Genomic DNA, 14,182 nt, shown 5'->3' with positions numbered 1-14,182 from the left:
TTGGCAGGCGCGGAAACGGGCGCAGCGCCTCTCGAATCGGTTCCGGGTGAGAGCGGAAGTCGCTGCGGTGCCACACTGATCGGGGTCCGTGCGAGGCCGGAACTGAATGCGGTGCGGGCTCGAGCGCCTTTAACCGCCGCCCGCTTCCGTTCTCCGTCCATTTTTGCCAACTTTTGCGCCCTCGGGTTCCGTCCCCGTGCGGCCCTTTTAACCCTGCGCCGCGCGCCCCTGGGAGCGGCCGGCGAGCATGCGCAGATCGCTCGGGCGAGCGCCGCGGGGAGTGCGTGCGAGGGAGCGGATGGAGCGCGAGCCTGGGGCTGCGGGGCCCGCGCCGGCGCCGCTGCGGCACCTCCGCGAAGCGCTGCGGGCGGCGCTGGCCCGGATCCGAGGTGCGGTCCGCGCTCAGGGGCGGCGGGAGGGGAGCCTCTGGGCCGGGCCGGGCCGGGCCGGGCCTGGCGGCGCCGGGGGACCCGCGGCCGGGGCGGGGCGGGGCGGCCCCTTCTGAGCTGCTGCGCTGGTGTCTTTGCAGACGGGGAGTCGCGGGAGAGCAGCGAGACCTTCGAGCAGCAGCGCTTCTGGGACACGCTAGGTAGGGGCCCGTCTGGGCCTGGGCGGCTGGCGCCGAGGGGAGGGCTCTGGCGGGGGCAGATGCCAGGGGCTGGGCTCGAACCTGGGAGCTCTGGAGCCAAATGCAGGAGCGTCGAGTTCTGCGCTGTATCCGTTGCTTGCTGAACGATATTTTCCCCCTTCTACAGTCTGGTCTCATAACTCACGATTTTCACAGTCTTCATTCGTCTGCCGGGTAGGTCATTTTCTTCCTTACTAGCAAATATATTATTTTCTTAACCAACGTTAAACTAACTTCAATTCTTCAATTTCAAAGTATCCTTACAAACATTTTAGAGTTTCTTGCCCCTTCCTGTCAAGCAGCTGGTCCCACTGGAGACATGACGTTGGGCTAGATGGACCTTCGTCTGATCAGTTCAACAGTTTGTGTTCCTCTGAATTGCTGCCATCTCTTTCCTTAAGCTGAGTTTCCTAACTGGGAACTGATGTCGGCTTTATCTAACAGATGGGGCAGATGGAGGAAAAGGGGCTGGTATTGCCCCCTTTGACTGAGACAGCGCCTAATGTCCTGACTCCATTGAATTGATCCTTAGGTCAGACGTTCAAAGCAACATCCCAGGAAGCTACGAAGTTGAGTCTGGCATTCTCGAGGCCTCCGCTGCCTTCTGCAGAGGTGAGTGCATGCCCCATGTCAAGGAAAATCTCAAGGTTTCTCCCACATTGCAATCCCTTTCTGCGTCTTGCTCTTTTGAACTAGGACAAAGTTAGTTTGGGTTAAAAAATAAAACAAATGGTTCTTCTCATTGACGTTTGTGGGATGTAATTGCACCCTTTCGCTCTTCTTTAGAATGGCACATGGCTTCCCAGTCTTGTTGCATAGAGAATTGTCAGAGCTGAGGGAACAGCTCATTGGCTGTGGAAGGTTTCAACCCAAGTGTTTATGGAAAAAGAGCCACATAGTTCAAGATAATAGTACGAGCTCTTCTTCTTCCCCCCACCCCCCCAACTTGACAGTACCAGTTTACCAATATGCGAATGCCTTGGGGTGGGGAGACTGCTGTCTGATGCCTAGAGTATGGTGTGGCATTAGACAGCTGAGCACCAGACTCGGCCTTACAATTATTTTGAAACGTAACAACAGAGTAAGTGTGTTGGTCTGTGGTCCTTCACCTTCTTCCCACATTACCCCCAGCTGGCTTTTTGCCACTCCTCTCCACTTGACAGAGTCCCTAGCTGAGAACAACAGTGTGTAAGAAAGTGATCTGCCTTCAGATGGAGCTGGTGCATTTTAATGGGATTGCAGTGTCACCCCTTTCATTCCTGATTCTTTTTGTCCACTGTTCTCAGGACTGTCAGAAACTGAGTGAAGGCGTCCAGAATGCTGTCCTAGCAGCTGCCACAGTGTATTACTGGCTTCCCAAGGGCCAAGGTGAGGCAGCGAGAGCAGGTTTGTGCCAATTCTCCTTCCCCTGAGAAGGGGGGTGTGTGTGTGTGTGTGAGTGAGAGAGAGTAGGAACGCCTGCCTGTTTGACCTTGTCTGTGTTTGGAGAGGGGCTGGCTTTCACTGTGATAGTGTCAGGCTGCATCATTCCTTGCTCAATCTCGTCTAGGTACCACTCTGCGGAAGATGGTGCGAGATGCCACTGCCGAGGTAGTGGAAGGAATGATCCAGCTCACAGACGTAATTCTCAGTACTCCACTGCAGAGGTAATACTGATCGAGCAGTGCCCCCATTACATGCTGCTAGGTTAAATAGATGGGGAAAGAAAATGAAAGCCCTATGCACACCTTCTCATCCCAAAACAGTAACCAACTATGAATATGACCCCCTTCACAGAGGGTTGAATGTAGCTCTGCATGTGGCAGAGAGGGGAGGCCTGGGAGAGGTAAGACTTTTGTGAAGGAGGTGGGGGGAATATTTGTGTTGCTGGGTAACTTGTGCAATTTGGAGTAGGTTGTTCTCAGCACAGATTCTTGGCCTGATTCTTGGAGCTCCATATTTCCTGTCTCTTGACAAGGGGATACCCTGCACTTAGCAATGTTTATAGGTCCCAGCACCCTGAGGGACTCTCTTCTTTTTCAGTTTGTCTCAGGAGCAGCTTATATCAACTGGTAGCATATGGGAGGCATGTGAGCAGATTTCCCATCTGCCACAAGGTGAGCGACATGGATGCAAGGAGTGCAAAGCTCTGCACTCCCAACCGGAGTGGGGGATATGGGCTTCAGAAATCGACAGTCCCTGAATCTACTAAAGGGGAACACTGCAGCTGGTATCTTGGAGCCTAGCTCCTACAGCAGAAATGATGCCATTCCTAGAGCCATTACATGCTCAGGAGCCAGGTGGGGTCACCTGCATGGTGACCCTGGAGTTCTGTGGCGGTGACTGATCCAGTGACCTAGAGGAGTATGGTGGATGCTGGGTAGCTGGTAACATCTGTACAGTCCCCTTTCATCCTTCTCTCTTTGACTTCTGTGTGCAGATAACCATGCAGCAGTCCTGTCAGCCATGGCTGCCTATCTGGGTGTGGTCAGGGATGCGGTGGAGGAGATGGAGCAGGTGAGGAAGTCCCTTTATTTTTGCTGGGGACAGAGCCAACTGTTGGGGGGAGGAGGGGAGGGGTTTCCTGCAGTGATGCTGTAATGAAACAACAGCTGTGGTTTTCTACTGTGATGAAATGGGAATTCTCTGAAATATTTTTATGACTGATATGCATGGCAATGACTTACTTGGTTATTGATTGTTACCCAGTGTGACAAAGGGTTAAACTGCTCCTGAAGCAAAGCAGATGTGTGTATCACCTAACGGTCTGGCGTGGTATGACTAGGTTTTAAAGACTGGCTGTAACAGACCCATATCAATGGAGGGTCTGGAAGGATAATGGGAACCCCAAGGGCTGAACAATTGACACCTGTCCATGGGAAACCCCACCAGTGGTAATATGTAAACTCAGCATGGTTTGCAGGAGGAAGACTGAAGTGACAGGAGACTAGGATAAGAACTTGCTTGTGAGGGGTATAAGATCTCTCACCTGGGACTCTCACAAAGAGAGAGAGAAAAAGGAAACCAAGATGGTTCCTATAGGGAGCTTTGTCCAGTGACTGTGTGTTCACTTTTGCTGCTTTATGTAATCTAAGGACTTCCTGATGCTGTGTTTCAATTGACTAAAAGCCGTACTCTGTTTTGAGAAGGTTGCCTGGTGTCACTGCAAATACTTGCATAGTGCATGGATCTTTGAAGGGGGTAAAAAGTCTTTGGACAGGAGTCTGTTGCAGTGGAACTTGCTGGGCAGAGCTCACGTTGTGAAACTGGAATGTTGGAGCCCAGAGACTCAGTCTCAGGAGTGTTGAGGCTGTGTGGCCTACCCGTGTGGACAGGAAGGACCCCCCTGAGGGTCTGGCATTCTGAAGAAATACCTACAAGGGACTGTTTAAAAGCTGGGGCGTAGCACAGATCCTGTAAATCCGTGACATTTATCCAGGTTGTCATAGCTCCTATATCTTGATTCTGACCCAAAACAGTGTCATGCAATGCGTGGATCTTGTTGAATGTCCAAACCTCAGCCTAGTTCCACTACTTAATATGTGGCTTCTGTGAAGCCAGTTCGTTATTTTGTCTTTTGCATGGCTTAGTTTGCTGGTGTAGGGTTAGAGCGGGGACTGCCTGCTAGGCTGTTGCTGATCAGTGGCCTGGTGTGCCTGAGGGGTTGATTTTTAAGCTAATTCCCAAAGGAGAAAAGGTCTCAGGTGTCCGACTCCAATCCTGAAGACATTCCCCTGCAAACTACTTAAGCAGGCTCTAGCTAGTACTCACCCCTTTCCTCAGGGGCACTATGGGGACAAGTGGTGGGCTCTTCCTTTCCAGTATATGTGCTCTCAGGCTCAGAGGGAAGATCAGGACCCCTACAGTGACATCATGGAGGATGAGGAGCTGGGCTCTCGGGGCAATAGGGACACGTACTGGTCTGAAGCTGACCGGAAGCTACTTAGTCCCTGCATGGGGCTGATGAAGGCCTCCAAAGCCTGCCTGAAGAAGCTCTTGGGTGCAGTGAAGGTTCATGGCAAAGCAGACACCCCAGAACAAGTGGCTCAGCTAGATGATCTTGCAGACATCACCAATGAGATCAGCCCGAGGTGAGTCAGTCTCTTTACCCTCTCAATGTTACCTGTGCTAGGGCAGTCCTTGTAGGCCGGCTAGGTCAGGGAACTGCATTATGCAAGGGTTTTCCTCTGCACTCATGATGGGAGTGGGGCCTTTGTGAGAGTGGGGCCCTGGAATAGTCTGTAAGAGAGTTGCTGTGACTAGGCCAGGGATAGTTGTGATGGGGGATGGGTGGTCACGAGGATTGGGACAGAAAAGAGACGTATTTGTTAGATACAGCTGATGTTGGTTTTCTGCTGAGCTGTCCAGAGCCTGACTCGCTCTCACAGTTAACATGTTTGGTGGGAGGCATAGCCTTTGCTCATCCATTGGTTGGGCTGACTGCTCCGCTCCCTCTCTCATACTGAAACCTCTGTCTTTTGTCCTAGTGTTGATGAGCTGGCACTAAGCATGTATCCGCCCATGAACCAGCTGTCTGTACGACTCAATGTAAGTACCTACCACTCCCCAGCTCATGAGCAAAGGGCATCAGCTTGGCTCCTGCAGGGAACAGAGAAAATAAAAGTGGGAGTTAGTGTTTCTAAGGGCAGTTGGTAATCGGCCCCGGCCCAGTGGCAAGTTGTTGAGTTTGAAGACTGCCTGTCTGTTTTTGTTGGGTCACACCCACTTGGCTTCCAGAGTAAGCTTCTCCGTGCGGTTCTCTTCCTTCTCTCGCAGGGTCTTGAGCCCACCAGGAAGGAGAGAGTACATGGAGAGGGTACATGGTCTGTGCTGATACAGTACAGACCTGTTTACGCACAAATCTGCTTAACGCACGGTAGCACCATGCTTCCCAGTGCTACCTATTTAACACGCGAGACTCGTTAACACGCAGAACTTGCTATGTAGCACTACAGATTTGCTCACTAACTCACTGACATAGAAATCGACAGGAAGTGCGGAGTGGAAACATACTGTACGTCTTTACCGATATTGGTAAAGATGTATCACGCACGCTTAGTCATTGTCACGCTAGAGAGATGTATAATATATAGTAGTTATATAGTTATACACACTACATTAGAAAATTTTAACCATAGGCCTAATATAATAGCAGAGAGCAAGCGTCTGCGTTCCTACACTGTAGAAGAAAAGCTAGCTGCAATAGATCGAGTAAATAGCGGAGAAACCCAGGCCAAGGTTTCAAAAGCTATTGGGATGGCCGAATCTACTCTGAGGATGGCTAAAAAACGAATCTAAACGGAACGGCTTTGTACAACATATCGATTCTGCCGCGGGGCTTAGGCGAATACGTGTGCGCTGTTCAGCAAAACCCACAGTAGACACAGCCATGCGCACAGGGTTTGCTCAGGAAAGACTGAAAGGAACGCCACTCAGTGGGCCGAGTCTTCAAGCCCAAGCGAAAAAATTTGGAAATTTAACGGGGGATGAATCATTCCAAGCCAGCAAGCAGTTTATAAGTCGTTTTTAAAAAGCATCATGGCATAGCGCAGGTATTGATTTCTGGAGAGAGCTGATCAGCCGATGAATCAGCTGCGAACACGTTTCCTACCAAGTTAAAATCTATTTTACAAAATGAAGACTACCACAACGAACAACTTTATAATTGTGATGAAACAGCTTTATTTGCAAAACTGCTACCAGATAAGACTTTAGCCTTTAATTACGAGACAGAAAACAGCTGGATTTAAAAAGAGAAGATCGTGTGACTTTTTTTTTGTAGTAATAAGACAGGCAGCCATAAGCTTGCCCCTGTTCTAGTTGGCTGCGTTCATAACTCTCGCTGCTTTAATCACCTCAATAGAGCCAAACTGCCAATAATATACGCTAACAGCGAAAATGCTTGGATGATGAGACTCATTTTCGACGACCGGTTCCACAACAGCTTTGTTCCAGCTGTTCGTAAGCATCTGCGGTCGAAGAAACTCGAAGCCAAAGCACTTTTGCTACTTGACAGTTGTCTAGCCCATCCTCCGGCCAAATCACTGGTATCGAGTGATGGAAAAATTCGAGTGCTATACCTACCATTCAACACAACATCAAAAATTCAATCTTTAGACCAGGGCATTATTCGGTATTTTTAAAAACAGTTATTGACGGGAGCCGATTTTGGCGATCGTGTCATGCACGTCTTCAGGCATTTCTGAATTCCTGAAACAGTTAAACATGAAGGAAATTATTTATTTAGTTAAAAAAGCTTGGCACGGAGTAAAACAAAAGTCCATTGAAAATTGCTGGATGAAGGCTCTCGGTGATGCCTTTTCTGTCAAAGACAGCTCAGACTTGGAAAACTCCAGCAGTGGCACTGATTCAGAGCCAGACTCTGAAGGATTTTCGGAAGACGATGTCCTACAAACACGCATGCAGACAAAAGAGGATAAAGGTAAACTTCTCTTTCAAATGACAAGATTTTAGTTTGGATATGTCACTGGAAATCATTACCGAATGGCTGGAGATGGATGAAGATTGCCCGACTTCAGAACTTCTGTCTGAGGAAGAAATATTAACAGGCTGCGAGGCTACGTCGGACCATGAAAGTGATGGTGAGGATGTCGCTGAAAAGGTCAGTTTCGCCCACAGAAGCCCTTAGTGCTGTTGTAAGATTTATGGAGGAGCAAAATGCAGAAAATATCAAAATCATTCATCCGTGGCGAATGACAGACTTCATAAGAAGCGGAAAATAACGGCATTTTTTTCTAAGTGAATCATAGACACTTTTTTCAGCATGGCTCTCTTAACCCGCGGTCCGTTAACAAGCGGTCGTGACAGCTTGACTCCCGACATCCACGTGTAAACGGGTCTGTACTGTACTGCCATCTTGTCATAGCTGTGTGACCCCTAGAGGTGTCTGGGTGCCACTGCCCAAGGGAGCAGAGACCCAAAGCTGCCTCTGTGGTCGGGAATAGCTCCTCCTCCATGGCAGCACTAGGCTGGGGGTAGCTCCCCACAACAGCTTTAGGTGGTCACCTCGCTTGCTGGGTATAGAGTTGTCTCTTCCTCCCCCCGGCTATGCTAGGATGCCTCCTATGATAGAAGATTCCTGCATGTGTCCTCAACTCCCCACAGCAGTGCTGGGATCGTGCTTGCCACATTGGCTCAATCGTTTTCCCTTTTGCTTCCTTTTAGGCTGCCAAACTGGCCTCTGTATTAAAGAAAGTCCTAGAAATTACAAAGTGAGTATGGCCTGTGGGCCTTCCTGAGCTCAGAGTGTTTCTGGAGGGGAGGGGGCGAGAGGTTGCCCTCTTTCTGGATGTTGTTAGAGAAGCTGTGCCAGACGTGACCAGCCTGGGCTCCTCAGAAGGCTTGTGGAGAGCCAATGTGAATTTGGGATTACCCTGATTGCCCCAAAGGGAGTGATGGCTGTAGGGAGAGAGGATATGGGGGTTTCATAGAGTCGAGGACCAGAAGGGGCCATTGTGATCATCTAGTTTGACGTCCTGTGTAACACTGGCCGGAGACCTGCCCCACAATAATTCCTTTTGAACTAGAGCATATCCTTAAAACAAAAATCAACCGGGATGGAGACTCCACCACAGCCCTGGATAAATTGTTCCAATGGTTAATTATCCCCACTGTTAAAAATTTACACCATATTTCCAGACTGAGTTTGTCTGGCTTCAGCATCCAACCATTGGCTCATGTTATACCTTTACTAGACTGAAGAGCCCATTATTAAATATTTGCTGCCCATGTAGGTGCTTATAGACTAATCAAGTCACCCGTTTACCTTCTGTTCGGTAAGCTAAAAACACTCAAGGAGCTCAGTCAGTATGAGGCACATTTTCTAATCCTTTAGTCATTCTCTTGGCTTTTCTCTGAACCTTGCCCAATTTATCAACATCCTTCTTGAATTGTGGATACAAAGTGTGGCAGAGACCCCTCCCTGTAGGGGGTGGGGATGCAGGGCACTGGATGGGCAGGCGGGTACAGAAATTGCTGGGAATTAGTGAGGAGTGGACATGGTGAGGGTAGAGATGACAGATTTGTCTCCCTTACTTTCTCCTACCGCCACACACACACAGACCAGCATGCAGCAAAGAATCATAGAACTGGAAGGGACCTCGAGAGGTCATCTAGTCCAGTCCCTGCACTCATGGCAGGACTGAGTACTATCTAGACCATCCCTGGCAGGTGTTTGTCTAACCTGCTCTTAAAAATCTCCAATGATGGAGATTCCACAACCTCCCTAATCAATTTATTCTAGTGCTTAACCACCCTGATAGTTAGGAAGTTTTTCCTAATGTCCAACCTAAACCTGCCAGACTGGTGAGGCAAAGTGTGGTTGTGTATCTAGGGTGTTGTCCAGAGACCACTCCCTGCTGGGGGTAGGCAGGAGGTACAGATAACTCCCGCTCTGACAAGGGCACTCTGAGGCTGCAGAGACCTTTCCTTTATAACCCTGTAATAGTCTAGCTCTTTGTGACATGGTCCTGTGGTACTTGGCACTCTGCAGTTTGGAGGTGCCTAGATATACAGTACCTCAAAGTCATTCTAATGCCTCTCCCTTTCCTGCAGGGCAAGCCATGTGTGTCCCCCATCGGAGGAAGGCTGGGTTCAGTTTCTCACTGGTGCAGTAGATCACAACATGGACAAAATTAAGGACTTCACACAGAGTGAACTTTAATGCTTCTGCAGTTGGGGTCTCTAACAGCTGCCTTTCTGGTGCGTCTGGTCATTCCCTGAACACGGGGAGAACGATGGGGTTGACGTTTGAGGGAAGAGCTTTTCCAATCTGGAAGAACTTTGCAAATGCAAAGTGTGACTTGGTGGTCTCCTCTGGCAACTGCCAACACTGCCACCCTTGATTTGTTTCCTGGGACAATGAGAAGCTGCATCTTGTTGTTGTGAATATGCCTTGTCCCCTTTGACTTGGCTCTAGGGCTGCCCTATAGGGCAGAAAGGGCAATAAAATGTCACTAGGTTCACATGGTGGCTTTGTTTTGTGGAGGGGGAAGGGTTTTGCTACCTTCATGAGGCTGGACTGGACCCATGAAGGGTACATTTTCTCCTGGCAGCCTGAGAATGTATGGAGTGATGCCCTCACTTCCCTCTGAATTATGGGAAAGGAATAAAGGAATTTGCTCCCTTCCAGTGAGGATGCAGTGGAAACTGTTATCTGCTAGTTCAACAACTCTGTGGGCACCAGAGTGCAGTTCTAGGGAGATGCAGCATCTTCCCCTTAAAATGCCAGGCTGATACTCTTTTTCTCCTTGATAGCTGAGGCACCCTGATGCCACGGGGATGGGCATAGTATAGTGAGAAATCAGTGCCTAGTTGGGATGGTTTTGGCTGGATTCAGGGGATGTTGGGCTAGGTGGGCATTAGGCTGAGAATGTAATAAGACAACATTTAACATGGCTTAAATGTGACTTTAATTAGAGTGAATGTTGCTGACTCCTGTGCAGCTCCACCATCCAGCATAAACTCCCCTCCCTGGAGAGAACCCACCTTGGGACCAGGGCTCAGGATAGTAGCACCTGCTGTACGCTGGGATCTAGCAGCCACAGTGTTGATGCTTCTGTAGCCCTTCAGATTCTGACTGCAGTCAAGATGCATGGTGAGTCGTCTGGGCCCTGTCTGGGTGGGGTGAAGGGATGGTAAGCGCAGCATGCTGCCAGGCTGTACAGAGCCCAATCTGCTACTCAAGAGAAGGCAATGCAATTATTTGCTTTGTTCATAGTTTTCAGGGGCTGGAGGTGCATCTGACAGGCACCAAATATGGAGTCAGAAGAAAGGGTCAAAGTTCTGATACTGTAGCATTGGGGAAGTAATGGGGGAAGCTAAGGCAAAGGGAGTGAAAACTCTCAAAGGATGTACCTGTAACCTGTCCCCCACTCCTTGGGATCCCCCATTCATATTTGGGGATTATCTGCAAAACCAGCAATAGATGTTTAGTAAAAACCTTCTGGAAAAAGAGCAAGAGAAGAATGACTGTACCTCATGCTCTAGGAGGGTCCTATGGTTTTCTGAACTGCCTGGGGCTGTGTGAAGACCTCTTACAAGAGCAAATCAGCCCAATAAAGACATGGACACTTATAAAGAGCTCAGCCATGTTTTGCGTTCTTCCTCTGTATCCCTCTCCTTTGGTTGAACTTGAGATGAAACTGGTTACAGGGGCCCCTGAAGAGCTGGAAAATCTGGCAGCTGGGCCAAGGGAACTGCCACCAGTAAAGCTAAGACCACTGTGTCTCGTACATGTGGGTATGTAGTTAAACTACACCCCAATGAGTGTAGCACTGTGTGAGACCACTTAATACCCAGCCATGTGGGGGAGAGAGCCTCTTGCACTCCAAGGGATGAGAGCTTTCTGCAAACGAAGGAAGTAGGCTAGTCTCTTACCCCAGCAGAGAAGCAGGGGGGATTTGCTATACTGCTGGGCATTGCTCTCTCGCACACGCGCACACACACGCCTCTGAGCGATGGCTTGAAATGTCCCTGTCAGCATTACTTACAAGCCTTGGCTGAACAAACAGTTAACTCAGTTGACCAAGCAGCTGGAACTTGCTCCCTGTTCCATGCTGAAAAACAGCTCCTTCCCGTTCCTCGGGGAGAACATGCACAGCTTAATGGAGTAAATATCTCCTCCATGTTTTGTTGATGTGTATCTGTTTCATCTCCATGCCCCCGGTGATGCTTTAGTGTTACCATTATGTAGTTCCTCTTCCACTGCTCTGTCAGCGGGCTGAGGCTTTTCCCAAATGCCATGTGTGGAGTTTGTCTTTCCGTATTAAACATTTGTTGCAATTTTTCTTCCTTGGTTTGTCTCTTTCCTGTGATATTAGTGGAATCCAAGGCATCAATTCTTAGTAAAAAAAAAACAGATGATGGACTTTCAGCTATAGTGGCTTCTGCCTGGTCTTCCCCACCCTGCTTTGCGAGTAATGCCAGCCTTGTAGCCTGTTCACCCTTGGGGGCTATAAAGAAATAATAAATGCAGCCTGTCTTCAGTGCAGTTGGCTCTAGCTCTGGGTCATGCCTATTGCAGAATAAGTTGCATGGCTCAGGGAGAGTCAGTTTGCCCTTAGCCATACCTCCTGTCTCTATAAATGAGCCCTGTCTGTGACTGCCATCAAACACTCCACCAGGGGCTCAGCCAGGGGGGTAGGAGGCTGATCTGTGCTATGGTTGGCTGATAATGCACCGCACTCTGGGAGCGGTGAAGAGAAGTAAGTGTTCTGGAGGTAAGAAAGAATAAGTGAGAAGCTTCTAGGGGTTGAGGAGGTTAGAACAGGCTATCTGGGAGCCACTGGTGGTTGTCCATCTTCTAAGGTGAGCCTCTTGATCTCTCACTTCTGCCAATCTGCACCGCCTGCTTGTGAGCTCCTATTGTATCCCTTGTGCTCTAGACTGGAGTGCAGGGTTTATGATGTGCTTTAGGGATCTCTGAAGTCCTGTGCCATTGATTCTAAGGCCAGAAAGAACCATTGTGGTTGTCCGGTCCAACAAGTGAGCTGGGACAGTTTGGGGGCGGCGGGAGAGGAGGGGCTGTACATGGCAATGCAGCCTAGCTTGCTATCTCCCAACCCACACCCAATGGTCTATTAGTTTAGTTCCATAGTGGAAAAGATCATCTCTGAGCCACTCAGCCCAACAAAACTTGTCCTGCTTGTGGCTATAGAGGTCACTGTGTTCTCACTGCTGCAGTAACAAAGTGACTGACCCCTCCTTTTACTTCAGTAGTGAGCTGGGCTTTGCAAATGCTGATCTCCTCCTGTCCAAAGTACGTACTGGGGGAGGCTTCGTCCTTCAGCATGCTGTCAGCCTCAGCAGATGACCTTCTCCAAGTGTCCTCTTGGACTGTGCATCAGGCACCCAGGCTGGAAACAAATGGTGATGAGTTCAGTCTAGTCTCAGCCTGGGTAATTCTGCTGGGATTGTAGTGCTCAAGACTACCCGTGCCCCATCTTTTTAATAGCTACATAGTCCCAGCTAGGCTTTGAATTTGCACCCCAGTAATAGGGATAGTGTCCCCATGTGGCCCCCACTAACAGTAAATCAAGTTGGCGTCACTTGGTTATTCGGTCAACTCTTCACACATTTGGAAACTAAACATACTTCTCTCCAAGTGAAAAGTAGGGTCTGGAAGTGGTTTTCTGGAGCTGGAGTGTCTGTGCCTGTCGGGTCAGACTGCATTGTGGTTGCATGTGGTACAGACCTTACCTTGGTTATCTTTGAGAAAGAAATGAAGCTTCTCCTTCCAGAGCTGGGTAATGGCCGTGCCTCTGTACTGCAGGGACAGGGACCTCAGCAGCAGATGCACAGCCTTCTTACCACCAGTCCTGTTAGACACTTCCACAGGCAGGTGTACATCCTATCCCAGCAGCAGGGAACTCTGACATTGGATGCAGGCAAAGAGCAGAGGAGCTGGTTCTTCAAGGGCAGGAGGAACAGTGCAAGGAGCAGTCTTGCTGGTGCTGGCAGTCCTAAGTTCTCTTATCTTTCTGAAGGCGCTCTCAAGCATCTCTTTCCTGAGAACCTGCTATACAAGATGAACACAGTCTCTTACTGTCCTCCTTTTCTCTTTAATAGCGTAATGAGGCAGATGGAGCAGGACCACAGTGGAATGATTCCAGCAGAGCTTGACTGTTGTCTCTCAGTTCTCTCATGTTATTAGAAAGCAGCCTTTGAAGGCACCAATTCAACAATCCTATGTGATGAAGTGGACAGGAAGGGGAGGAAAGATGTGAGGGCATCTCAGTTATAGTACCAGGATGCAGGTCTCTGAAGTGACTGGATATTGTAACTCTTTCAATTGCTCCTATTAACAGAGCCTTCAAGGGCCTGTCTCACTGTGCCCTAGTCTATGTCTCAGAACTAAACTCTTTATTGTGTCCACCAGGCACCTCTCTGTCACCCATGCTGGTCTCAGTTCACTTCCTCGTTCCATGCAGCAAAAGTGAGGAGTGGAGAGGACAGAAATAAAGCCCAGGGAAGAGAACAGAGATGGGGAGAGGAGCTAGAACATAGGGTGGGGGGCACAAACCCCGAGCAGCCTGTACAGATCAGAGTCAGAGTGCGGGAGGGTGTGCGGGGAGGGTATCCTGGCTTTTGTTAGTAAATGGTCACCTTATTCCAACAGTATTCTACCCCTGCCCTGCAAGCCTGGGATAAGGGAGAGCATCATCCCTGGGAGCCCATCCACATCTGGAGAGAAGGAGCGTGCAGAGAGAGAATGAGTGAGAGGAGTGTGACTGGGAGGCAGAGACTTAGTGAGGAGGTAGGGAGAGTGCAGAGAGAGAGTATGTGAGCGTAGTTGATTTAATTTAGGGGGAAAGGGGAAGTGAACGGGGTGAGGAGGCTATTCTTGGAGGACCTGAGCTAAGTCCCCACAACTTGATTAATTACATCTCCACATTTTATTGGTGACCCCAGCATATTTAAAGGCTGGTGTGGGGGAAAGCAACAAGTGAGAATCAAGGGACTTCTGGTGCTGTGATGTTGCCATCAAATGATGGTTTAAGTTTTAATAATAAGACTCTGGCACTTTCCATCTGAGGACCCCACAAGTGCTTTACA

At 49.3% G+C, this 14,182-nt stretch overlaps 1 protein-coding gene across 4 annotated transcripts; it reads left to right on the top strand.

Annotated features, from left to right (window-relative positions):
* The first annotated feature begins 105 nt into the window (after positions 1–105).
* On the top strand, positions 106–11,415 carry CCNDBP1 (cyclin D1 binding protein 1). Of its 4 annotated transcripts, none has more exons than XM_048820268.2 (12): positions 106–389; positions 530–589; positions 1,161–1,240; positions 1,915–1,996; positions 2,178–2,274; positions 2,651–2,724; positions 3,048–3,124; positions 4,430–4,698; positions 5,095–5,155; positions 7,793–7,839; positions 9,182–9,328; positions 10,072–11,415. In XM_048820268.2, exons 1-11 carry the CDS (start codon positions 248–250, stop codon positions 9,288–9,290), a joined length of 1,098 nt encoding a protein of 365 aa, XP_048676225.1. In that variant the 5' UTR covers positions 106–247; the 3' UTR covers positions 9,291–9,328; positions 10,072–11,415. The 4 variants fall into 4 exon arrangements, with proteins under 4 accessions (XP_048676225.1, XP_048676224.1, XP_048676223.1 ...); XM_048820267.2 differs by having other exon boundaries at positions 10,046–11,415; XM_048820266.2 differs by having other exon boundaries at positions 108–389; positions 9,182–11,415.
* The last annotated feature ends 2,767 nt before the right edge of the window (positions 11,416–14,182 follow it).

Source organism: Caretta caretta, chromosome 13 (genome assembly GCF_965140235.1).
Source record: "Caretta caretta isolate rCarCar2 chromosome 13, rCarCar1.hap1, whole genome shotgun sequence".
Classification (NCBI taxonomy): Eukaryota; Metazoa; Chordata; order Testudines; family Cheloniidae; genus Caretta; species Caretta caretta.
Note: the sequence above shows the minus strand (reverse complement) of the source record. Positions and strands in the feature narration are given on the sequence as shown.